The 27,137-nt window shown below is 46.1% G+C and overlaps 2 protein-coding genes across 4 annotated transcripts in view; one reads left to right on the forward strand and one right to left on the reverse strand.

Annotated features, from left to right (window-relative positions):
• Nucleotides 1-27,137, reverse strand: part of LOC309508913 (uncharacterized protein) — a 46,994-nt gene that overhangs the window by 11,647 nt on the left and 8,210 nt on the right. For all 3 annotated transcript variants that reach the window (XM_082183467.1, XM_082183466.1, XM_082183465.1), the window contains exons 2-6: nucleotides 24,917-24,968; nucleotides 19,306-19,350; nucleotides 14,353-14,571; nucleotides 13,987-14,259; nucleotides 12,855-13,133 (exon numbers count right to left, since the gene is read on the reverse strand). In XM_082183467.1, coding sequence (XP_082039593.1) covers nucleotides 12,855-13,133; nucleotides 13,987-14,259; nucleotides 14,353-14,571; nucleotides 19,306-19,350; nucleotides 24,917-24,968 — 868 coding nt within the window. The remainder of the gene's footprint in view (nucleotides 1-12,854; nucleotides 13,134-13,986; nucleotides 14,260-14,352; nucleotides 14,572-19,305; nucleotides 19,351-24,916; nucleotides 24,969-27,137) is intronic.
• Nucleotides 14,547-27,137, forward strand: part of LOC309508888 (SH3 and multiple ankyrin repeat domains protein 1) — a 97,276-nt gene continuing 84,685 nt past the window's right edge. Inside the window, exon 1 of the mRNA XM_082183406.1 lies at nucleotides 14,547-14,621. The gene's annotated coding sequence lies outside the window, so the exon portion shown is untranslated. The remainder of the gene's footprint in view (nucleotides 14,622-27,137) is intronic.

Raw genomic sequence — 27,137 nt, forward strand, 5'->3', positions numbered from 1 at the left:
GATAGTCTTAGGTTTAACAACAGTGTTTTGCTGGGCTGTCAGCTTGAGGGAGTGAGTGGAGCTGTCATTTTGTGAGGTGACAGCGAGTTCGATAGTCTTTGGTTTGACAGCAGTGTTTTGCGGGGCTGTCAGTTTGAGGGAGTGAGTGGAGCTGTCATTTTGTGATGTGACAGCGAGTTCAGCAGTCTTTGGTTTGACAGCAGTGTTTTGCGGGGCTGTCAGTTTGAGGGAGTGAGTGGAGCTGTCATTTTGTGATGTGACAGCGAGTTCAGCAGTCTGAGGTTTAACAATAGTTTCAGGTGGGCTGTCAGCGTGAGGAGCATTGGTTTCAGGCCTGTGGGCTAGTCATGCGGTGTCTGGTTTATCTTTGTCTTCCTTGTGAGGTTTCTTTTGGACAAGATTTCTCAGTGCTCTTATGAGTTCTGCTTCTTCGGGCGTGGCTGCACTGTTTCTGTCGGGTGTGGGCTCCATTTTGACTTTACCGTTGTCATGTCGAGATGGGTCCCTTGGCCGTTGATCTGGGCTTGTGGTTCGGGGAGATCGGGGTCGGCCCCTTCTGGGGTTGCGGTCGGCTTCCCAGCTGCCTCCGCCTTTTTGGTTGTGGGGGAAGCGATGCCGGTCCCAGGATCCACCGAAACGATCATTTTGCGGCCTTGGGCGGACACCCCCCCGGTTTCGCTGTCCTCTGCCGGCTTGGAACGGTCGGGACTGTTTGTTGCCGGGTTCGTAGTTGGCAGGCTGTGCACCCTCCAGGGCAAGTTCTGGACCGGGCGCAGCGACGGCACACACTGTGGGGTATTTTACAGGTTTTTCAGACACAGTCTTTTGTTTTACGTACGCTTTGTGGGCCAGGTCACGTAACTGTTGAATTGACAGGGTCCGTGGACAGACTAGAACGCCCAGGTGCGCACTTTGACTTGGGTGGAGATTCCGCAGAAAAAGCGTTTTGAAACTCACGTCCTCTTCCATGTGTGCCTCATTCCTCGGTCCGAAGTAGGCGAGCCGCAGACGTTCGTAGTAGGCTTGCGGCGTTTCCAGACGAGCTTGTTTGAGGTCCATTGCCGCAATGATGCCTTGGTCCGAGTCTGGATCAGAGAATTCACGGATCAGGGCTTGTCGTAATTGTGGATAGTTCGTTTTAACGGATTCTGGCTGGCGATCCAGGAAACTTCTCACGATGCGCCCAGAAGTGGTCCGAAGGAGATATAACTTGTCCCAAGTCGTGACATTGTCCACAGTTTGCAAGTGAAATTCAATATCAGTTAAATAAGAGTGCACGTCGTTGCCACCTGCTGGATTTGGGTTGAATGTAGGGATGTTTCTTGCCAGCTTGTCCAGTTCTTTAGAGGCTGTGCGGTGACTGGTGGCTCGTCTTTCCGGGACGGGGCCAGCAGGTGAGATAGTGTCAGGGCGTGGGCTTTCCTCTTCTTCTTTAGCTTTAATAGTTTGGCTGTGAAGTGCAGGTTCGCGGGTAAGGAGAGACGGGGTGGTGTGTGTCTCCCCCTCCCGCTTATCTTGTAGGTCGTACACATGTTTGAGTTCACAGTGGACCATGTCCAGCTCGCCCTTAAGCTCATGTCTTTGTTGGATGAGCTCGTCAATTTCAGCTCGGGCTTTCTGCAAAAATGTTTCACAAACTTTGACTCTAGCGTCTCTGTCCGTTAATTCTGTGCGTGCTCTTGCTAGCAGATCCTCTCCACGTAGCAGCTTGGAATTTAGGGCAGCCGTGGTCTGTTTCTCCGCCTCCACTGTCCTGTCCGTGTCCAGACGCAGGTCCTCCAGGGCCTGCTGTAATCTTTCCACTTCCTGTTGCAGTCCTTCCACTTCCTGTTGTAGTCTTTCCACTTCCTGTTGTAGTTCCGGGTGTGTTTCCTCCTCAGTTCCCAGAAGTAGCTCGTCCAGTTGTTGTTGTGCCAGCTCCTTTTGTTTGCAGGCCTCCTTTAGCTGAGTCTTTAGTCCAGCGGTGTCCTTTTCCAGCTTGGCTTTGTCCTTTTCCAGCTGGGCTTTGTCCTTTTCCAGCTTGGCTTTGTCCTTTTCCAGCTGGGCTTTGTCCTCCTCCAGCAGACGTGCCTGGGACACCAGGTAGTGAGAGAGACTCCCGATGAGGCGACTCCATTCTTTTGAACTGTAGGCCTGCGTGGGGTCCTGGGACATGATCTGGTCCACGTTGTTGTCCAGTTCCTGTTGGGTCAGGAGTTTTGGGTCACCGAAGTCTTTGGATAGACATCCGGAAGTCATGGCGGACAGCCACGCTTCTAGGCTACTCCAGTGAGCCGCAGGGCTGGATGAGCGCGACATGTTGACTCACTGTAGGCGAGAGAAAACACAACACACACACACACAAGAAGGGCCAATGCAATCGTGTCGTGAAGCTAATAAACTATAGGACGGTATGCCGTCTATAGAACTTTGGGCTAACTGACTTTAGACAGTTAGGCGGGTCAGCATAGGACCCGGAATAGAAACTGTTCAGTTGTCCCTCTATTACTTAGCTTTTTGGGGTCTCGTTGGTGCACTGAAAAATAAGTTACCACAGAACATGCAAGGCACGAGTAGGCGAGGATTTAAAGGGGAGGAAGAAACAGAAATTGAACACAAAAACAAAAACAAAAAATATCAGTGATTTGATCTGAGCTGTAATTTGGACACTAATAGCACAAAGGATGTGCCTTGGGGGAGATATTTAAGATTATGTGGCTTATAGTGGGAGGCTGAGTTTTCTTTTTTTTTTCAAATGATTTAGTCTTACCTGAAATGGACGGAGGTCGCCCCGGCCGGCCCTCCCCGAGCGCGGTCAACCTTCCTGGCGCCCCGAACACCTGGCCGCCGTGACCTTGGATTCTCCGTTACTCTGCTCACGGACACGACCCCTCAAACGGTGACTTTTAACACAATCCTAGTAGTTCCGGAGATATCAACCAACCAAACGCAATGCAAAGGTGAGTGCGTCACAGAACGATGGCAGGGTCTGCCTAGTGTTTGCGCAGCGGTCCCAACAATTGACTCTTGCGTCGGTTTTTATGGCTGACACTCCGAAGCACCGGATTGCTGAGGTCACGCACTGCGTGCCGCCGCCCGTGGCAGAGGTAAGAGAAACTCAAGGGTCACCGCACGGTCAGTGTCGGAAACGTCAGTCGGGAGACTCACCCACAGAGGTCAAACCGGGACTTTCCTAGTCCACTGCAAGTGCTGAGATTCTTGCCTTTAAGAGCCACAACATGGAGTGAAACAAGGGACTTTAAAGTGAATTAAGATTTCTTGCTTACACCAAATGGGTTATGTGGTAAAACAATAATAACAAAATAAAACTTCGTAGAGGAGAGAAAAAAATAAAAACAAAGTAAAATTAAACCAACCTTGAAGCGGAAAAACCGAATTAAAGGGGTGTATGGTCTTGTCAGTTAAAGGTGAAACAGAAGAAGGTTAGCGGTTTCTCGATGTAGGTGGAAACAGGAGAAGCGGTGCGGTAGACCACTGTAGTGGTTTAATAGAGCCTCTAGGGGGCGCTCTTCCTTTCGTCGGTTCGCCTTAACTGTTGGACACACTTAAACTTTTAATTCAAAATTGGCTTAAAATCAAATCCAAATAATCCTGGGGTACCTTAACAGAGAATTCGAATGGTTATTTATAACACTCAAACAACACTTAAGTTATTTTGTAATGATTACAAACTAATCATTCGAAATCAGCATCTATGGAATGAAGTTCACCAGAGTAAATTTGTAGAAAGCTGACTTGGACAGGGAGCTTCCACTAGGGGGCTCTGTCTTTCTCAGGGGTATGATGATTGGGAATAACAACAACAACAAAAAAAAATTCCTTTTTTTTTTTTTTTTTAGAAATGGAAGGATTTCAACAACAAAAATTAAATAATCACTATAACATTGAAGTTGTTATTAAATGATTATTTAAAAATGGGAATAAACCCAAAAAGAATCATCAATGTAGATTTAGAAGTGGAAAAAACAGCAGGGTATAGTGACCCTGAGGAGAAGAGGGATAGTTGACCTGGAGGGGTGTGGCCACGTGGGGCACTGTCCTCTTCCGGGTGAACTATCAGTGCTTTTGGATTGAGACACCCTATAATTTCCGGTTTCCTTTCTGGGAATTTAAATTCACAATAAACTGTCTCAGTCCAAAATACAAGGGTTGTTTTAAACGAACTTAGCGAGCTGTAAATACACATATGTATTTAAACAGCGTCTTAGATACTTACGACCGCGAATTTATTTATTTATTTTTTATCACCAAAAATCAAGGCGGAAGGAAATGGCCGACGGGTGTTTACCCCGTCGTCGACCACGCGGTGGCAGTGTTGCGCTTACGCGGAACAAAGACACGAGGTGGTAAATTTAAAACATGAGAACAATACACGCCTGTAAGATTGACTTCAGCAATCGCAATTTCACGCGTGCAGGCCTTTTACAAACACAAAAATCACACTGCAAATAAATTCTTTAAAAAGGTCACGCAGACCTTTTGCAAACACAAAAATCACACTGCAAATAAATTCTTGAGAGATCACGGCGGATCTTTTGTTTCTGTTCTGTGCAGAACTATAACGTGGGTTTCTTGCTGGTTTAGCAAAGCCAGTGGTTTAACCCGTAAGTGTCGTTGCTAGCGACATACAATAGAATATATTCTTTCTGACCGGAGTAGCTTACTTTGCTCTCGGGGTTTACAGAAATACCGGTAACAATGCCTGATGGACTCCTTTGTTCCAACACAGGTATTAAAACAGAATTACATGTACGGTCAAGCAAAAGAGATGTTTATTTTCCTCTAATTTTGGACTCGCAACACTACTGTAAACTTAACTGCAGTTCCCTTTCAAGGGAACTCCCGTTGCGTCGAGAAAATGACGCTGTGGGAACGCTTTGCGTGATGACGTCTTGAAGCACATGTAAAATCAGTCCAATGGTGTGGCGGAACGTCAGAGGCGGGTGACGTCACGTACCAGGAAACTATAAAAGCCGGCCCAAAACAGAAAACGAAAGCTTTCTGAGTCTTCAGTTGCGCTCTGTGTTGAAATCTGTCCTTGTTATTTGGTGTTGTCTGTCTCTATATATATATATATATTGATTCAGTTATGGCGAGCAAGCAGCAGTATCGAGTGTGTGTCCATCCCTGCCCGCGTTATTTAACGGGAGGTGACACACACACTCTTTGTGTTGTTTGTTTGGGAGAGGAGCATGCCCAGTCAGCACTCGAGGGTGGTGACTGTGAGCATTGCTGTGCGCTTCCATTGCGTACGCTCCGATCCCGTTTGGCTCGGTTCAATCCCGACCACGTTCCCCAGGGCTCGGGTCCCGCCGCGGCTGAGGCTCGGCGGCGATCTCAGACCTGGGGTTCGCAAATGGATCTGTCAGTGGATGTTGAGACGGGCTCTGCCTTATCTCAGCATCAATCTGACAGATCCAGTGCCTCTCATCAGGGTGCGGAAGCACGCGCTGCGGTTTCTTCCCCCCTGATAGAGGCACCAATACTGCAATTGTCCAGCTCTGAGGAGTTGGATGTTGTGAGTGTTGAAGCTGAGTCTGAGGATTCGCCACCTCAGTCTCATGCGTTTGAGGAACTGCTCGATGTGATTACTAGAGCAGTTGACAGACTTTCTATTGAGTGGCCAGAGGATAGGCAGGACGTTCGCTCGAAAAGTAAGCTCGACGAACGCTTCCTGCCATCTCGTGCTCAGCCTCAGCGAAGAAGCCTGCCGTTTTTCCCCGATCTCCACACCGAGGTGTCGAGATCGTGGGGAAAACCGGTTTCATACAGAGTTTATGCACCACAAACATCTCATTATTCATCTATTCATCCCTGGTTCATAAATCTTATGCAGCCGCTGGTCAAGCAGCAGCGTGTCTGCATACGATGTCCATTATGCAAGCATATCAAGCAGAATTATTGGGGGATTTAGAGGAGGGCGGGGGAATTGGTCCCGATACAGTGGCTGAACTACGCAGAGCCACAGATTTGTCTCTCAGGGCCACCAAGGAGACCGCTAAATCAATCGGGCGGTCTATGGCAGCCCTGGTGGCCACTGAGAGGCATCTGTGGCTCAACCTGAGTGATATAAAAGAGAAAGAAAAACATGTTCTTTTAGATGCTCCGGTTTCCACTGTGGGTTTATTTGGCGATGCAGTAAACAGTGCAGTAGCTAAATCTCAAGAAGCTGCTAAACAGGCAGCTGCATTGCAGAAACTTCTCCCCCGCCGTTCTTTCTATGAGGCTGCTGAGCGGGAGCAGCCTCACTCCTCTAAAAAGAGCGCTGAGCACCGTGCCACTCAAAAACAGAGCGTTTCCTCCCGTGCTCCCCCACAAAAACCTCGGGGACACGGAGGGCGCGCTCAAACCCAGCAGTCTTCGAGGGGTAGAACGGATCTGCGGACCGTTATTACCGCCAAGAAGGCTGCTGGGAAAAAGTCCTGACGTCCGAGGACCCAGGACAAATGAGGGTAGTCCCCCCCGAAGTAGAGCGGTTAACACCTCATTTTACGGTGCCCGTCTCTCTTCGGTGCCCTCAGGGGACCGTTCTGCCAACCCTGCCACCTCTGGTGTTACAGGGCGCAGCGGTCTCCGGCGAGCACATATCTCAAGGTCCACCCGGAAACGTAGTGGCCTCGGGATGCCCGCCCCCTCCGAGGAGGGTGCTAGAGCAGTCTGTTCGGTCGTTCCCTGCCGGTTCGCCGTTACAGGGCGTCGAACCGACTACTCAACAGCAACAAAATCCAGAAACCAGTCTCGAGAGGCTGGTACCTCTAGTAGAATCTTTGACAGCGTGGAAGCTACTGTCAAATGTTTCTCGTTGGGTCCTGCAGACCGTGGAAAAAGGGTATCAGATACAATTCAAGAAACGCCCACCTCGGTTTATGGGGGTCCTGCCCACAGTGGTGGGCCCCGAGCAGGTTCTGGTTATGGAACAGGAAGTGAACACTCTGTTAGAGAAAGGGGCCATAGAATATGTACCTCCCTCCAGCAGGGAAACCGGGTTTTACAGCCGGTACTTCATAGTTCCAAAAAAGGACGGGGGATTGCGTCCCATTTTAGATCTTCGAGTTCTGAACGAGTCAGTCATGCAGCTCAAGTTCAAAATGTTAACATTGAGGCAGATCGTGCCACAGATCAGGTCCGAGGACTGGTTTGTCACGATAGACCTCAAGGACGCATATTTCCACATATCCATCCGTCCGTGTCATTGGAAGTTCCTGAGGTTTGCTTTCGGGGGCAAAGCATACCAATATCGAGTTCTTCCATTCGGCCTAGCTTTATCACCCCGCACTTTCACCAAATGCATGGATGCAGCTCTGGCGCCACTGCGCCTCCAGGGTATTCGCATTATGAACTACATCGACGATTGGTTGATTTTAGCTCATTCGCATCAGATGGCGGTTCAACATCGAGATGTTGTTCTCGCCCACATGAAAGAGTTGGGGTTACGGCTGAACGCCAAGAAGAGTGTGCTTTCTCCATTACAGAGGACCACTTTTCTAGGCGTGGTTTGGGATTCTGTGTCGATGCAGGCGCGCCTGTCACCGCCACGGATAGATTCCATCCTTGCAGCTGTGAAAAGTGTAAAGCTAGGCCAGCTACTCACTGTCAAACAGTTCCAGAGACTGTTGGGTCTCATGGCAGCAGCTTCCAACGTGATACCTTTTGGACTGCTACACATGAGGCCCCTGCAGTGGTGGCTCAGGACCAGGGGGTTTTCCCCGAGGGGCAACCCATTTCGCACAATCAAGGTCACGCGGCGATGCCTACGTGCCTTGGTTATGTGGAAGAAGCCTTGGTTCCTGTCCCAGGGCCCAGTGTTGGGAGCTCCTTGTCGTCGCAAATTGCTAACGACGGATGCTTCCCTCACGGGTTGGGGAGCGATCCTGGAGGGTCGCTCGGCTCAAGGTCTGTGGGAAGACCATCATCGTTCCTGGCATATCAATCGCCTAGAGATGTTAGCTGTCTTCCGGGCTCTGAGGAGCTTTATCACAGATCTCAGGGGGCACCATGTGTTAGTACATACGGACAACACATCGGTAGTCGCCTATATCAACCACCAAGGGGGTTTGCGCTCGCGCCCGTTATCCAACTTGGCACGCCATATCCTCTTGTGGTCCCAGGGGAAGTTACTGTCACTCAGGGCAGCTTACATCCCCGGGGTACAGAATATAGGAGCAGACACTCTGTCGAGGCAGGGGCCGAGGCCCGGGGAATGGAGGCTCCACCCCGAGGTGGTGGAGCTGATATGGAGGGAGTTTGGCCAAGCACAAGTGGATCTGTTTGCGTCTCGAGAGACGTCTCACTGTCCACTTTGGTTCTCCCTCACGCATCCAGCTCCTCTCGGACTGGATGCTATGGTACAGACGTGGCCGAGGCTACGTCTGTACGCCTTTCCCCCAGTTGCTCTGCTCCCGGGGGTTCTGGAAAGAGTTCGCAGGGACCGGGTCCATCTACTTCTTATAGCCCCGCGCTGGCCGGGCAGAGTATGGTTTCCCGATCTTGTGTCCCTCCTCGACGGGCATCTTCTGGAGTTACCCGTCAGGAGGGACCTTCTGTCCCAGGCAGAGGGCTCGATATTTCACCCTCGGCCAGAACTGTGGAACCTGTGGGCTTGGCCTCTGAGGGGGCCCAGCTCATAGAGTCAGGTCTCTCAACCGAGGTTGTTGAGACCATTCTACAATCCAGAGCTCCCTCCACGAGGAAACTTTATGCCCTGAAGTGGAGAGTATTCACTTCCTGGTGTAGTGACCGTCGGTTGGACCCAGTCCACTGCCCAATTGGTACAGTGCTGGAGTTCCTGCAGGACCGGTTCACTGCAGGTCTGACCCCGTCCACTTTAAAGGTTTATGTGGCGGCCATAGGTGCTTACCACATTCCTTTGGGTGGAATGTCTGTGGGGAAAGACCCTCTGGTATCTCGTTTCCTTCGTGGCACTTGGAGGCTGAGGCCTGCAGTTCGCTCTAGGGTGCCACCTTGGGATTTGTCCTTTGTGCTACAAGGCTTATCCCAGGCCCCCTTTGAGCCCATTGAGGAGGTTCCTGAGAAGTTTCTTACTCTGAAAGCTCTTTTCCTTCTGGCTATTTCTTCTCTTAAGAGAATAGGGGATCTTCAAGCATTGTCGGTGGCTCCGTCATGCTTAGAGTTTGCTCCGGGTATGGTTAAAGCGTTCCTTCATCCGAGACCGGGTTATATCCCCAAGGTCCCCACTAATGTGGCTAGACCTATTGTTCTGCAGGCCTTCTGTCCTCCTCCCTTTCAAAATGCTGACCAGGAGGCTAATAATTTGCTTTGCCCTGTGCGGGCGTTAGACGCTTACGTCCACAGAGCTGCCCTGTGGCGTAAAAGTGATCAATTATTTGTGTGCTTTGGGTCCCCTAACAAAGGGGGCCCGGTGTCTAAGCAAAGGATGAGCAAGTGGGTGGTCGAGGCTATCTCACTTGCTTATGAGGCGGCTGGGCAGCCTTCTCCTTTGGCTGTCCGGTCGCACTCGACGAGGAGTATGGCGGCCTCTAAGGCCCTTATTTCAGGAGTTTCTTTACAGGACGTCTGTGATGCGGCAGGCTGGTCCTCACCGCACACTTTCGTCAGGTTTTACTCTCTGGATCTAGACTCTGCTCCAGGGTCTCATGTTTTGTCTTCCTAGTGCTGCTCTACGGATTTCACACAGGACAGACATTTGTAGCTATGGAGGCGTTGGTATAGACGTTCCCACAGCGTCATTTTCTCGACGCAACGGGAGTTCCCTTGAAAGGGAACGCCTCGGTTACGACTGTAACCTCGGTTCCCTGAAGAGGGAACGAGCGTTGCGTCGCCCTGCCATATCTCCTTCATGCCTGTCAGCTCGACTTCAGACTTTTACGAAGCTTTCGTTTTCTGTTTTGGGCCGGCTTTTATAGTTTCCTGGTACGTGACGTCACCCGCCTCTGACGTTCCGCCACACCATTGGACTGATTTTACATGTGCTTCAAGACGTCATCACGCAAAGCGTTCCCACAGCGTCATTTTCTCGACGCAACGCTCGTTCCCTCTTCAGGGAACCGAGGTTACAGTCGTAACCGAGGCGTTTTTCTCCACGACCAGACTTAACTGGTGGGTTATGGCTTTTTGCCCTTTGATCAGTTTTTCGAGTCGACTTATTCAGTAATTCAATACTTGTTCGGTAACGTTACAAGATTCAAACGCGCACAAAAACGTTAAACTTTCAAAAATCACACATGAATATCAAATTGCACAATTTGTATCAAAACTGAGTATGAGAGTGCCCGCATTCAAAAAACCAATATTTATGTAACAACAATGACTTTGTGTTGGGGAATTAATTAGCTCAAATTAGCGGTAATATTCATCAATGTGAATATGCATCTGTTGCTTCCATAAATTAATTTATTCAAATTAGGGAATAGGTCAAAATCTCGGCTTGTATCAGCGATTACACAATTACTTGTAATAATCACTGATAGAGACGGGTAGCATTTACTCAATTTGGGGGAATTTGAGGTAGAAGTTGAGTTTGTTCATTTACCATGCAGACTGGCCGTCCAGCGGACAGAATGTATACTTTATGAACGGAAATCGGGCGTCTTTAACACTGATAGATAACACTTTCTTGTGGCCACAAAGAAGATAATTATCTCCGTGTTTTAGACAATTTTAGGTTTCTTTTAAGAATAACCAATCGTAGAGCTTATAAGGTAAAATCTGCACTCATCAGGGACTCAGAATTTGAAACAAAACAGGCAAACTTAATTCAAATGATTTAACAAAGTTTATTTACACAAGCTAGCGATTACACAATTATTTTAAATCACCCATGAGTAAAAATGCATAAACAAAACAGGCAATATAACGATCGTAATACAGAAATACAACAAAATAAAAAGGTTTTAGAGAGAGATTTGGGAGAGAGAGAGAGAGAGAGAGAGAGAGAAACTCAGCGAGAGGAAACTAATAGTTGAGATACGAATGATTTTAGGTGTGTTTGTGAGATGTGGAGATGGTAGCATTTGTAAGGTGGGTGTGTCGCTCCGTGAGCACGTGGTAGTGTGTTTATCTCGGCACACGTGGGTGAGAGTGTGTGTGTGTGTGTGTGTGTGTGTGAACGTGTATGTTTGTGTGTGTGAAAGAGAATTTAGAGAGAGGGATAGAAACAGTTTAGTCATTCACCACAAAACCCCAACGTTTCTCAGTAATATTTAGACAACTTTAAACAGCATTTCCTTCAGATTGCAAATTTAAAAGATCTACGTTACTCTGTTTGAAAGATCGGCCTTCCTTGAGTGCGTTCGTCTGTGTTGGATAAAGACACCTGGATCACGTGGTCACAGCGTTCTGGTTGCTATGGCGACTTGAAGCGAGCGAAGACTCAGCAAAGATTATCTTTAGCCTTAAGTTGGTTTTGTGGGTTGGTTTCAGAAGACTATACTATAGTAGTTCTAAGAAAAGACTTGGAAATAAAAGGAAAATAAAAGCGAGCGGAGCTTCCTTGAGGGAAGGAGGCGTGTCTTCTTTCTCTCTGGCGGACTGCCATGAGAGGAAAGGGGCGCGCAATTTTAAAGGGCTAAACTCACGCCTCCCTCACGTACGTGGGCCAATCGTCTTTAACAACGTATGGGCCCACCTCCTGACGTTTTGAGGTCTATACGCCTCCTTTTCCGCGGGGTTTTGAACGATGAATTCGTCCATAACTTAATACCACTGGTATTTAATAAAACAATGCATTCTCTGATATTTTGTGTTAAAGATTCAGCATCGTTGTTGTTCGTGGAACACGGCGATACCGCGAATGACAGTTCTAATATCTAAAATCAAGGAGGTACATCATTTCTTGTAATTGTGGACACCACAGAGTGATTACAGGCCAACAAACTACATAGGCATAATATTTGGGACAGGGGATCAGACACACATCAAGAAAATACATTTAAAATATTTCATACAAGGATTTTGGTCCCACGTGGTGGGATCTGCGTGTGTTTCTGTGTGTGTGTATGTGAGTGCGTCTTGAAAGTTCATACCCGTCCGCTGAACTCTTGTCCCCGTCGCTGCGGGTGAGGCTTATGTGTGTGCGTGCGTTTGGCTCTTTGGATTGAGTATTAGGCACAGACCACATGTTTCGGGCATCTGGTCTCTACAACACTGTTTTATTGTTGTGAAGAGTTAATTAGTGTCTATGTGTAAATCAGTGTCCGAGGGACTCCCTAGGGGGGAGTGCTTTCGGGATCGCTCTCATTGGTCAGCGCGAGGCTCTCCCGGCCATAAACAGACGGTCTCTGTTGGTTTAGACGTAAGAGATCATGTAGAGTGAGAGATAGTCAATGATTTACACCATTTTTCGACGCCGTTTGGGCTGCACGTCTTGCGCAGAGCAATCTCAAAACAGCAGAGGTGTCGTAAATGAGAGTGCTTTGGAATGTGAGAATAGCTTGAGTCAGAGCGAGACAGGGGTTTTGTAGATTTAGACTGCATTAATTAATTTGATTTAATCACCATGCAACTGGTGATCTGCTCTCCGTTACACAATTCTTATTACTAGTAATTTTTTTTATAATAATTTATATATAACTGATAGGCTATATTCATACATATCTCATTTGTACTGCAAACTTACTTAAAGTGTAAAGTATTATTATATATAAATATTGCTTAAATATATTGTTATTTATTTATATTAGTATTATTATTAATGTAATCCTCCTTTTTATTATAATTATTATTATATAGGCTACTATCACATGGCACTCTTACATATACAGTATTCAGGAATGCCATGGTACCATGTCCAAAAAATACTTTCTAGTTCTAGTACTATCTAGTAGTGGTTGTGTATAAATGAAGGGGAGAGGTGAGGCCGTTATTGTAATGTTTACCTATAACTTTTAACTCCTGGGCATCAGAATCTCCTTCCTGCCGGGCAGCGTCTGCACTGATGTGGGTGTACCTGTAGGTGGCGTGACATCTGTACTGTCCGCTATCGGCTTGTGTGGCGTTGGTGATGATGTATGTGTCTTCTGTTATGTCTGTGATTGGCTTATTATCCTTATAGAACATGGCAGTTTCCGCTTTCCCACCCCAGACTTCACACCTGAGAGCCACGCGCTCCCCCAACAGTGCAGGAGCGGCTGGAGGATCCAACATCACCTTGAGATCTGAGACACACAGACACACAGAGACACAGGTCAGACATCCATCATCTACTGCTGCACGAACCTGATGCTTCATTTAAAGTATGGTGTTACTGACATAAACTACAGGCTATTGGCTGTTTAAGAAAAAGGGATTCAAAATGTGTATTGGAATTTTTGGAATTTAATCTTTAATGATCAACTTTGTCTTCGTGATGCAAATGAGTCAATAGTTGCCATACAGTAGGAGTATAGACGAATAAACCCTGATCTTGGAGAAGTGTTAGACTTTATATTGAGATCTGACTTTTATAGACTTTGATGTTTTGGCAAGTCTGAGCACAGTTTGAGCTATTGTTAAGATTCGCCCTGCAACTATAGAGGTGACAGATGTGAAGTGTCTTTTTCTCAACATCTGAGAATCAGTTTCCATTTGCTTTCCAGTTTAGTCCCATGGCTCTTTATGGAAGCCATTGAGATTTAGAGGATATCGTTTGTAATTTTTTAGGAGAACCTGATTCAAGGAGTCAGAAATCATTAAACCAGAGAACATGGTCTATTACTTGACTATTACATTCAGATTTAATTATTGTGGAAATTCAATACACTCTAACATCACTTGCTTAACATGTTCAAGAGCACGTAAGACTGATGGGAACTAGCTGGCAACTTGTGGTCAGAAAAAAAAAATCTAGGAAAGTCAGTGAGATCCAGTGTTGTTTTGGAGTCCATTGAATTTATCTGCGTCCATGCAATTAATCTACAAATCATGGAACTACATGAAAGCGAGTAAATAACGACAGAATTAGTATTTTTGTATTTCCTTTTAACTACACAAGTAATCTGAAATACAACAGGGAAATGAGGAAGGAGTCACCTGTCATTTTCAGCGTCACGGCATTGCTTCGTCGTGTACCGTTCTTGCACCAGAAAGTGGCTCTTTTTGCTTCTTTCAATTCTGCATATATAACAGCCGTCTTGTTCTTCTTTTGAACATCGGGTTTTAGCACGAAGCCGCTCTCTCCCCGCAACACAAAACACTTCCAGCCATGCACATCATCATCCACATACAGCATCAGGTTTCTTCCACCACCTTTGGACATCACCGCGCCACCTATAGATGGAGAGAGCTGAGCGTGAGTCTCCAGCTCTGAGAGAGAGAGAGAGAGAGATGATGAGAAACAGCAGGAGGAACAGATGATCGTGAGGGAACGTTTAGAGTTATTTAGGATGGTGTTCATACCTTCGACAGTGAGTGTGTACGGGTCGCTCTTCGATCCGCCCCGCTCACATTCGTACTTCCCGTTGTTTTTTGATGTCACTGCTGTAAGAAGCATTGAAGAACCCTGATGTGATTGTGGATCTCCTTTAATGAACCATTTTATCGGTTCACCCCCTCCTTTACAGATCAGAGTGACGTCATCTCCAGCAAACACATCTGGGAACCTCGGCAGGATAGACACTGAGAGAAAGAATACAGACACATAAGAGACACGTCTTCTGTAACGCCAGGTTGTCTGACTACTTTACTATTGTAAAACACACTGCCCGTCAAAAAAAGTCACTGTTTGGATTTAAATAGGCAAAAGCTTAAGAGTCTATGATTGGATCATTATTGCAGTGATTATTATGTTTCTAACATGTTATATGTTTGGCAACAGTTCTTCTAACTCTAATTGATGGAGTGTTTAGCTTTTCATTTCTTAAACAATCATGTATGAAGAACATCATGTTCATATTCCAGGATGATAATATCCAGATTCATCAAGCTCAGATTGTGAAAGAATGGTTGTGAAAAGCTTGAAGAATCATTTTCTGACATGAATCCAGAGCTTAAATTCTTTTAAAGTCTTTGGGATGTGCTGGAGGAGACTTGACAGAGTGCTGGACTCTTGTATTGACAATATAAGATCTTGATGACCTCTTGATGGAAATAACACCACAGCTTTTTTTCAATCGAGATGTAAATCAAATTTTTGGTCTGGACTCAGAGGTGCCGATTCATGTGTGAAAATGATTCTTCAAGCTCCTCACAACCATTCTTTCACAATCTGAGCCTGATGAATCTGGATATTATCATCTTGGAATATGAACATGATGTGTCATCATACATGGTTGTTTCAGAAATTTAAGAACAACAGTTATTACTTTGGACAAGGCTGGAGGTTCATTATAAATGACCCTCAGTGAGGTACTTACTGACACTAGAAACATCAGTATGCTGGCTGGGTGAAGTGATGAGGTTTCCTGCACCAAAGTTCTGCAGATCTGCATTGGTTTTTTCTTAAAGGTCCCATGACATGCTACTTTTTGTAGGCTTTAATATAGTCCTTAGTGGTCCTTAGTACTGTATCTGAAATCTCTTTCCAAAAATTCAGCCTCGGTGCAGAATTATAGCCACTACAAACCAGTCCCAGAATGAGCTTACTTCAGACGGGCCGTTTCGGTGTTGTCACATGCCTGTCCTGTCTCGTGTAGCACATGTGGTGTTTGTGTTCCTGTCACTGTTTGACCCCACCCTCCTTGTTATCTCATTATTGGTTTCATTTGCCCCACCTGTTGTTCCTCATCACCTGCCTGATTTGTCCCTTTTATAAGTTCCTTTGTGTTTGCTGTCTGTGTCGGATCGTTGTCTTGTACACGTCTCCTGTTCTCCCGTGACCCTTCTGGTATGTTTGTTTTTGAAGTTGTTGTTTTGTATTTAGTTGTGTTTTCCCCCTCGTGGGTGTTTGTTTTACTTTGTTCTTTTGTTTATTAAACCATTCCTCTGCACTTGAGTTTTTTCCTCGTTTTCTTAAGTTTTACCGTGACAGAACGATCCGACCATGTCAAAGACTCAGCAGAGGAATTCCCAGCATCCACTTGTTCCCCCTGTCTCATGCCCACAGTATGAACAAATTCTTCGTGTTCAGGCGCTGTTTGCGCTCCGCCAGCAGGGAGCTGACCTAAGGAAGTTCGCGGTCGAATTCCTTAGTACAGCAGAGGGACTGGGACTTAATGAAGAGCCCCTCAAGGACCTTTTCTTTTACGCCCTTGATGAGCCCATGGATTGGGTGCTTAGAAGGGCATTTGACAGCAGTACTTTTGTGGCAATGGTGGAGGGTCTCGCTCGCTTTCAGGAGCGAGAGGCCAGGAAGAGGGTCCCAGTTCCGGTGGTCCCGAGTCCAGTGGTCCCAGTTCCAGTGGCCCCACTTCCAGTGGTCTCGAAACGGAGGAGGAAGAGGAAGACTCCCTCCGTGACTGTTCCGGTGACCTCAGTTCCGGTGGTCCCGAGTCCGGCGGTCCCAGTTCCGGCGGTCCCAGTTCCGGCGGTCCCAGTTCCGGCGGTCCCAGTTCCGGCGGTCCCTGTTCCGGCGGTCCCTGTTCCGGCGGTCCCTGTTCCGGCGGTCCCTGTTCCGGCGGTCCCTGTTCCGGCGGTCCCTGTTCCGGCGGTCCCTGTTCCGGCGGTCCCTGTTCCGGTGGTCCCTGTTCCGGTGGTCCTGCTCGCACTGCCTGCACCACCTCAGCGATCCGTCACGTCTGCCCAGCCAGAGGCGGTTCACGTCACGTCTGACGGGCCTGTGTCTTCGGACAAGATGGCCGTTACAGAGACTGTTCTCGTCACGTCTGCCGAGCCTGTGTCTTCAGACAAGATGGCCACCGCCGAGAGTGTTCACGTCACTTCTGCCGAGCCTGTGTCTTCAGACAAGATGGCCGCCGCCGAGAGTGTTCACGTCACGTCTGCCGAGCCTGTGTCTTCAGACAAGATGGCCGCCGCCGAGAGTGTTCACGTCACGTCTGCCGAGCCTGTGTCTTCAGACAAGATGGCCGCCGCCGAGAGTGTTCACGTCACGTCTGCCGAGCCTGTGTCTTCAGACAAGATGGCCGCCGCCGAGAGTGTTCACGTCACATCTGCCGAGCCTGTGTTCCCTGACAAGATGGCCGCCGTCGAGCCTGTGTCTGTTCCTGAACCTGAGCCGGTGGTGTCTGTGCCTGTGTCTGTTCCTGAGCCGGAGCCAGTGTCTGTTCCTGAGCCGGAGCCAGTGTCTGTTCCTGAGCCGGAGCCAGTGTCTGTTCCTGAGCCGGAGCCAGTGTCTGTTCCTGAACCTGAGCCGGTGGTGTCTGTGCCTGTGTCTGTTCCTGAGCCGGAGCCTGTGTCTGTTCCTGAACCTGAGCCGGTGGTGTCTGTGCCTGTGTCTGTTCCTGAGCCGGAGCCGGTGGTGTCTGTGCCTGTGTCTGTTCCTGAGCCGGAGCCAGTGTCTGTTCCTGAGCCGGAGCCAGTGTCTGTTCCTGAGCCGGAGCCAGTGTCTGTTCCTGAGCCGGAGCCAGTGTCTGTTCCTGAGCCGGAGCCAGTGTCTGTTCCTGAGCCGGAGCCAGTGTCTGTTCCTGAGCCGGAGCCAGTGTCTGTTCCTGAGCCGGAGCCAGTGTCTGTTCCACCGCCCGAGGGGTCGTCTCCGCCCTGGCCGCCCGAGGGAGGGTCTCCGCCCTGGCCGCCCGAGGGAGGGTCCCCGCCCTGGCCGCCCGAACTGTCCATTTTCCCGTCCCGCCCTGGCCTCCCGAACTGTCCATTTTCCCGTCCCGCCCTGGCCTCCCGAACTGTCCATTTTCCCGTCCCGCCCTGGCCTCCCGAACTGTCCATTTTCCCGTCCCGCCCTGGTCTGTCCCTCCCGTCCCGCCCTGGTCTGTCCCTCCCGTCCCTAGTGGAGCGTCTGGTAGCCGCTCCTTAAGGAGGGGGTAATGTCACATGCCTGTCCTGTCTCGTGTAGCACATGTGGTGTTTGTGTTCCTGTCACTGTTTGACCCCACCCTCCTTGTTATCTCATTATTGGTTTCATTTGCCCCACCTGTTGTTCCTCATCACCTGCCTGATTTGTCCCTTTTATAAGTTCCTTTGTGTTTGCTGTCTGTGTCGGATCGTTGTCTTGTACACGTCTCCTGTTCTCCCGTGACCCTTCTGGTATGTTTGTTTTTGAAGTTGTTGTTTTGTATTTAGTTGTGTTTTCCCCCTCGTGGGTGTTTGTTTTACTTTGTTCTTTTGTTTATTAAACCATTCCTCTGCACTTGAGTTTTTTCCTCGTTTTCTTAAGTTTTACCGTGACAGGTGTCTGTAGCTTTAAATGCTAATGAGGAGGAGAAAGGCGGCGCAAGGTGGAGGGTGGGTGTGGCCTTGACCATCTTGCGCAACGGTACCATGCATGTTTGTTTATGTTGGATATATTGCAATGGCACGAAGACACGCAGTCGTTCAAGCATTTCAGTTTGACCCAGAATCTGATCCAGATGGAGAAGCAACGGATGAAGAAGTTGCAACTCAGCGGCTCCAGCAGGACGTTTCCGAATGGTTAGTTTAAATATTATGTCTGGATACGGTACTTTATTCGGATGGTTTACAGTTATCATCATGTAGCTAACGCGAACCTACTGTTGCCTTTTCATGAGAGATCTGTAACGTCTGTAATTTATCTTATTACAATTACATCAAGCTCTGCGATCTTGAAATGCGGATATCGCGCGTGCCATATAACCAACAGGAAAACGGTTATCCAAATAACAAAGAAATGTACAACACTCGCGTTACAGTATGTGTAACTTGATGCTGTCTACCTTTACATTAGCGCAAGTAACTGCATAGCTAATGTGACAGCCACATTCTACGTGTAAGAAGCTAGGTAACCATAAACAGTAAAGCAACACACTTATATATAATTTGTTGACTTACTTGTCCGACGTTCAGCAAGCCCAGCTCTGTATTGACCATTCGATGTTCATTTGTACATCCAATTATTGAGCAATTATTATGCTCGCTCAAAAGCCATGATATCTCTCGTGGACAAACTAAAATCGCGCTCGCGCGTTCTACTTCCTAGCTCATTTTCTCATGGGCGAGAAATATTCTCTGGGCGGGCAAAGCAGAGAAAGGGGAGGTAACATTTCTCCTTATGACGTCATAAGGAGGAGATTCAAGATCAGCCCGGTTGAGCTTCCATTTTCTCAAAGGCAGAGAAAGATAGCAAAAGCTCGATTTACACCGATTAAAATTTTTAGAAACTTGGGGACCATATACAGGCTAGGGGAACTCATATTAATGTTAAAAAACCTCAGAAAGTGGAAATTTCATGTCATAGGACCTTTAATGCTGTGCTTTATAATAGATTTGATAGTATCTCTTTTTTTTAGCTCCTCTGATCTTGTGCACAATGAAAATGTGTGTATTTACCTGCTGGTTTTTGTCCCTTGTCTTCTCTTACGAGAGCCAACAACACTGTGACATAAAAAGATAAATCATATTATTTCTGCACTAAGAAACTACATCTTTAAGTTTAATTTGCAGCTTCATTGACATTGAAATGAGACGGCGGCACCCAGTCAGTTTTGGGTGAATCATGACTCAAGAGTGGGGTATTGGCGATTAGCCCACTGGGAAAGGTTCAGGTGCTCCCGATGGCCGGTCTACTCCACAGCCAATCACAGACCCCCTCCTGGCTCGGGTCCTGGGGCTTCGGCCCGCCAACCCTATTGTTAATGCGGCCCTGGCTGTGCTGATATTGTGCATCATAAATTGAAAATAATCAGTGAAATGCAAATCTGTGCAAGGCAAGGCAAGTTTATTTATATAGCACATTTCATACACAATGTCAATTCAAAGTGCTTTACATAGAAGAAATTGAAATAATAAAAAGAAATAAGAATAATTAAAACAGTTTAGAAAAATAAAATACAGTACAAACAGTCGGACGAACAGTGGCACAGTGCTCATTCAGTAAATGCATAGCTAAACAGAAGTGTTTTGAGTCTGGATTTGAATGTGACCACTGTAGGAGCACATCTGATCTCCTCTGGAAGCTGGTTCCAGCTGCGGCTGGCATAATAGCTAAAAGCAGACTCACCATGCTTAGAGTGAACCCTTGGTATTTCTAGCTGATATGATCCTAATGATCTGAGTGATCTGTTGGGTTTATATTCAGTGAGCATATCTGCAATATATTGAGGTCCTAGGCCATTGAATGATTTATATACCAGTAATAATACTTTAAAATCAATCCTAAATCTAACTGGGAGCCAGTGTAAAGACCTGAGGACTGGTGTGATATGTTCATATGTTCTGGTTCTGCTCAGCGTTCTGTATGAGCTGCAACTGTCTTATGGTCTTTTTGGGAAGGCCAGTGAGGAGTCCATTACAATAATCCACCCTGCTGGTGATGAAAGCATGAACAAGTTTCTCTAAGTCTTGTCTGGAAACAAAGCATCTAATTCTTGCAATATTTTTTTAGATGATAGTATGCTGATTTAGTTATTGCTTTGACATGACTACTGAAACTAAGGTCTGACTCTAGTGTCACACCAAGATTCCTGACTTGATTTTTAGTTGTTTGACCCCTAGAGTGAAGGTATGCGTTCACCTTGAGAACTTCATCTTTGTTTCCAAATGCAATGACTTCAGTTTTGTCTTTGTTTTACTGAAGAAAGTTTTGGCACATCCAACTGTTGACTTCATCAATGCATTGGCACAGGGAGTCAATGGGGCTGTAATCGTTAGGCGATAGGGCTAAGTACAGCTGTGTGTCGTCTGCATAGCTGTGGTAAGCAATTTGGTTGTTTCTCATTATTTGGCTCATTGGGAGCATATACAGGTTGAACAGGAGTGGCGCAAGAATCGAGCCTTGAGGGACTCCGCATGTCATGGATGTCCACTCAGACTTATGGTCTCCTATACTCACATAATAACCTCTCCCATCTAAGTATGACCTGAACCATTTTAGGACTATCCCAGAAAGCCCCACCCAGTTTTCCAGCCTGTCAAGAAGTATGTTGTGATCGACAGTGTCAAATGCAGCACTGAGGTCGAGTAGTACCAGCACTGATAATTTGCCTGAATCGCGAATATCGTTTATTATCTTTATGAGCGCTGTCTCTGTGCTGTGATGCGGTCGGAAACCAGATTGAAAATGGTCAAAGTATCCATTCGAGCATAAGAATTTGTTCAGCTGATTAAAGACAACTTTTTCTATGATCTTGCCTATGAAAGGAAGATTTGAGATCGGCCTATAGTTGCTTAATATGGTCTTATCCAGATTGCTCTTTTTCAGGAGGGGCTTGACAACTGCAGTTTTCAGTGAGTTTGGAAAACTCCCAGAGAGAAGTGAGGCATTTACCACTTCTAGAAGATCTGCTTCTAAACAGTTTAACACACTTTTGAAAAAAGATGTGGGAAGTGTGTCAAGAGCGCATGTTGATGTTTTAAGGTGCTGTACAGTTTCTTCCAAAATTTTACCATCAATTTCTTTGAAATCAGACAAAGTTACTACTTTCTCAGGTGGTCTGATCTGTCTGACCCCAGCGCAACTCAAGGATGTGCTGATCACCTTTCTGATATTATTGATTTTCTCAGAGAAAAAAGAAGCAAACTCACTGCACTTGTTGTCTGAGAGCATTTCACTGGGAATCTGGCTTGGGGGGTTTGTCAGTCTCTCTACATTAGCAAAAAGAGTGCGTGTGTTGTTTGAATTGCAGTTTATAATATTTGAGAAGAAAGTCTGTCTAGCTTTGCCTAGTTCCATATTGAAAGCATGGATGCTGTCTTTGTAGATGTTATAATGGACTACAAGTTTTGTCTTCCGCCACATGCGCTCTGCTTTTCTGCATTGTCTTTTCATATTTTGCACTGCTGTTGAGTTTCTCCAAGGTGCTTTTTGTCTGCCACTCTTCTTCCTGACTTTCACAGGAGCAATATCATCAATTACACTTTTAACTTTAGAGTTAAAAGAATCAAGGAGAAAATCAACAGAGTCAGCAGATATGCTTGGTGTTAAGGATATAGCCTTCATAAATAGTACACTAGTGTTATCATTTAAGCATCTCTTCTTGACAGACACAGATCTAGCTTCAATGGCAGGAGAGATCAATATATCAAAGAAAATACAGAAATGATCAGACAGTGCTCCATCCTTAATAACAATTGATGAAATGTTTAGACCCTTACTGATAAGTAAATCTAGAGTGTGTCCGCGATTGTGTGTGGGTCCATGTACATGCTGAGTCAGATCAAAAGTTTTTAAAACAGTTTTGATTTCTTTTGCCATATTGGTTTCTGCATTATCTATGTGAATGTTAAAATCTCCAGCAATGGCAAAACAGTCAAACTCTGAGGTAATTGTTGATAACAGTTCTGTAAAGTCCTCAGCAAAGGCTGGAGAGTATTTTGGAGGCCTGTAAATAATGATGAGTAAAATGCGTGGAGCACCTTTTAACACAATACCCAGATATTCAAAAGACGTGTAATTCCCAAATGATATTTGCTTACATTGATAGATATCTTTAAAAAGAGCTGCTAGACCCCCACCTCTCTTTACAGCTCTGCAGACACTCATAAAAGTAAAGTTAGGAGGGGATGTTTAATTTAGGATTGTTGCACTGCAGCTGTCTTCTAGCCAGGTTTCATTTAGAAGCATAAAATCCAGGTTGTTTGTGGTTATTAAGTCATTGACTAGAAGTGATTTCTTTTTAAGTGAGAGAATGTTTAAAAGTGCTAACTTAACAGTCTTACTTTTTGTCCCCACAGCAATCTTAGTTAGACGTGCACCAGATAGGCACCAGATTAGATTGGTTTGTTGTATGGCTATTGAAGGCCTTAGACTTTCTATCTTGTAATAGAACAGCAATAGAGAAAGATACAGGCACACTGGGTTCCCGCTTGTTCTGTAAACATTTGAGAAAGTTACTGTTATCATAGCGGGGACCCGACACATATCACTGAGAGCTGGTATCAGTTGTTTTTGGTTCACCTCGAGCAGAAGGAGGAGGGTGTGGGCCCTGGCGTTGTGGCAGAGGCCGAAGAGCTCTCACAGGAGGAGGGGGAGGGCGAGCTGGGCCCGCAGGCTTTGGTGGTAGCGGTGCCTGACGTTTTTTGGTTGATATCTGGGGGCTTGCAGCGAAAGAGTGGGATAGTTTGGTTCCAGCATACACCAGTTCTTCCATTTTCTGTGAGAAGCACAGAAGTGGAGTTGCTGGAGAGAGGGAAAAAGTGTCTGGTGAGAGGGGCTCAGGTGTTATCGGAGGCTGTAATATGCTGTCCTGGCTTCCCTGGCTGTTTTCCAGGAAGTCGTCCTTGGGTGCTGAATCTTGGAGCAGTTCTGATATGTCTGTCTGTGGTGAGCTCTGTGGGCAGATTGTGTCCATGAGCAGAGGTTGTTGTGGCTGAGTGGTGTTATTATTGTATATGTCAACTGCATGTCCATTTTGATTCTGAAGTGAAGTCCTGTGGTCATTTCTTGTCTGTGTGCCGTTCAGATTGAGTGGATTGGCACACACTGCAGAAGGATGATTGAGGGAGAAGTAGATATTGTCCTTTAGCACTCTTGAGCCAAGTTTGTTTGGGTGGTGGCCATCTTGATGAAATAGTTGTCTCTGACTCCAGAAAAGGTTGAAGTTATCAATGAAGTTCACTCCTTTTATATTGCAGGTTTTTTGCAGCCATGTATTAAGCCCAAGCAACCGTGAAAACCTGTTTGTTCCTCTTGCTGGGAGTGGTCCACTGATGAATGTTTGAACTTTCAGTCTTTTAAGTGTTTCAAAAAGTTCATTGAAATCCTTCTTAAGGAGTTCTGACTGCTCTTTATGAATATCATTCTTCCCCACGTGAATGATGAGTCGATTTGCAGTCTTATGTTTCATCAGAATGTTCTGAAGTTCCCTGTTAATATCAGAAGTTGTTGCTTGTGGAAGGCAGCATGTAGTTGTATCCCTGCTGCTAATATTTCTGATTATGTCCCCCACTATCAGAGTCCTGGGCTCGGCTGCGCTCTGAGCTGAGTGCCGCTGTCTGCTCGACCTTGAGCGCCAGTTAGCATCAGTGTTAGCTACTGGCCCATTCAGTCTGTGTTCGATCACATTCATCAAGTTTGGGATTCCTCATTTACATTCATTAGTACTTCAAATCTGTTCTCAAGATGTATAGGTGTTGGTAGGAGACCAGTGTTTGCAATCCTTGTCAGAGCTTTATCTGGCGTAGAGGATGCTACTGCAGCAATATGTGAGGCTCGTGACAGTCTGATGTCTCGAGTGCCTTTGGGTCTCGCTCCCTGTTTGTGCCATCGATTTGTAAGTCGATCGGCTTGTTTCTCTACCTGTCGAGGAGCACTAGTTTCATGGGACTCACCGGCTATATGCTGAGGGTGTCCATGACGAAGCTCTGTTGTGTGTTCCATCTGGTTTGGTGGTCCCGTAAGTGGTCCCCTTTGTTTCAAGAACTGCAATCCTTTGTAAAAGTCTGTGGCAGTTAGTGCAGCAAGTAGATTCCAGAAGATGCATTTTCTCTCTTATCCTTATGGGTGTAGGCAGTTGTGTTTTCCTTTCCCCGGAATGTATGCTGGTCGGGTAAAAGAATTCTGCGTTTTTGTAGTAATCCAAACTTTGTCTTTTGAGCACTGTGCTGATTTGCTGAAGTTAAAATTAGGTGATAAAAGGAGATAAAATATAATAAAATATAAAAGCGATAGAGCAAAGCGTGGAGCAGTAAGCAAGAGCGTCCGATCAGTAGCTGAGCAGGAAGCTGTAACAAAATTATCATATTAGTAATATAATTAATATTTCTGTGAAATTTGCAATAAAATTGGATAATTTTTTGGGAACATTTTCAACATTTATCATCATTTAATGTCAATTAACCAGACAAACAAAGCTTATTAAATCATTTGCCTCTTCTGTTGCATGAAAACTGCAAACTGGTTGGTTTGATTTAAAATTCAACATGAATGTAGCAAATATCAACATAATCAGAAACCCATTACACAGAATCAGACAATAAGCTGCATAAACTCTTGTGTTTTTACCTGACAGTGTCAGCAGAGACCTCATGTCCATCAGCCGAGCCACGCTGTCCGTCTGTCAGAAAGAGAAATATGGGGAAGTGGACTTCAACAATAACCAAACAAAAATAATACAATAGTTATATTTAAGGTGTTTGCAAATTCAAAACAGTCCAAAAACACAATTCCTTCAAATTAAGCTGAAGTTCTGTTCTGAGGGGTGGCAATCTGGCCTTGCCAAGAAGAAATATGACATGAGCTATTATTATTCTGTAATCTAATTTAGGACACAAAGCCATATCCCTTTTCACTGGCATCTGAAAATTGTGCAGTTGCACCAAAACCATGTGGCTTCAAACATTAGTCAACTGTAAATGCATTAATCTGATCCAGACCAGTAACCCATTCAATCATTGTTGGTCAAGAACTGGAGGAATCTCATCTCATCTCATCAATTGTCCTGCATGATTCCTGTAAAATGAGCTTGACTGGAAGGTACCCTAGGGGTGGTAGTGGCGCAGTGGATAAGACACATGCCTTTGGTGTGAGAGACCCGGGTTCGAATCCACTGTGAGACACCAATGTGTCCCTGAGCAAGACACTTAACCCCTAGTTGCTCCAGAGGCGTGCGACCTCTGACATATATAGCAATTGTAAGTCGCTTTGGATAAAAAGCGTCAGCTAAATGAATAAATGTAAATGTAAATGTAAGGATCATAGACTGAGCCGATCACTGACAAAATCCCACGGCCACGTCTACTATGATTTGCCCTTTACAGAGTACAGACAGTCTTGAAACTGAGAGTGTCTGTCTGCACTCACCATTGGAGCCCTAGAGCCCTTTCCATCCGCAGTTGATCTCGCTCCATGTTAAGCTCACTGATATTATTTGATCTGTCTTGCTCTGAAATGGATTGCAAGACCTGTTGCTGTCCCTCTGTGTCAGATGGAAAGTACCTTAACTAAGAGCAGCCAGATCTTTGGCAATCTGGATTGCTTGCTTCCTTCTCAGCTCTTCACATAATCGTCCATATCGAAATTATTGTAAACAGTGTTCATTTCCTCTTTCCGCCTCCACATGAATGCGCACACTCATTGGGCAGATAACTTGGATTTAGAAGAGACAGATCTTTGTCGTTTGTTGTATAACTCAGGGTGTCCGCGGGGTTGTACAAAGTATTAAAAGGTAGTAAATTCAACTTAAGAATTTCTGTATACCCTGTAACTGCACACCCGAGTTTCATAACAGCGCACTGGTTTTCAGCAATCTTGATGTTGTTTTAGCCACTCAATGACAATTACAGGAAACTCCACCAGCCGCAGCGACTTGGAACCATGTTTCATGGTTTTCTCTCTTCATGTAAAATACAAACAGCAGAGGTGTCATGCCCATTCAAACCGAGGGGGAAAATGGATTTGAATGCAGCTTCCAAAAGACCTTTTTTTTTTTTTTTTTTTACATTTGATAATTAACCCTTTAAAGCGTACGATCACACCGGTGCGATTAGAACGTTCAGTGCGTCACGTGATCAACTGCTAAATTAAAGGTGCTCTAAGCGATGTTGGGTGACGTCACTTCTTGTTGACGTTCAAAGTACTGTCAAACAAAACGGAGGCTAGCTCGACCCTCCCTCCTCCTCATCCCGTCCCCTCCCCCTCCCTTCCGTGCTTCCTGAAACAATCATGAACCATTTAGAAAAACCAAACTGCATTTAACCTGTCCAGCAAAAACAGAGCCACCTGAATGTGGGATTGGAAGCCCTTCTGCCGGCGGTGTTCTCGCCACCTTTTGAACGCTTTTCCGATGTAAATTCGGGACTTTGCGCGTTCCTTCTCCTTTTCCCTCTTCTTTGTTATTTGTTCATCGGAATGTCGTCTCTTTGGTCGTGTGTCGGCCATATCAAAATTCTCAAGAATTTACATTTTTAACGTTAGTCGTTGTCTAGGACATCCCTCCTCTACCCAACTTCCCTCTTCATGCTTCTCTCTCCTCCACTCCCCACACCCCCCTTCATGTGCACGCGCACTAACCCCCCCCACCCCCACCTAATCCTGGCTTAATCTAAACCCTGTCTGTAAAACCAGGCCTTAATGTCACTCAGCTATAAGCGATTTGTGCAGAACCATCAGTGCTTATATGCTTTAAATTCATTTGTTTCTATAAGCTACAAAATACGTGGGAGACTGAATCGATGCAGGACTTATAGTCCTAATAGTCTTAATATTCTGGAATAGCAACAGTAAA

This window comes from Leuciscus leuciscus (genome assembly GCF_965113295.1).
Source record: "Leuciscus leuciscus genome assembly, chromosome: 11".
Classification (NCBI taxonomy): Eukaryota; Metazoa; Chordata; class Actinopteri; order Cypriniformes; family Leuciscidae; genus Leuciscus; species Leuciscus leuciscus.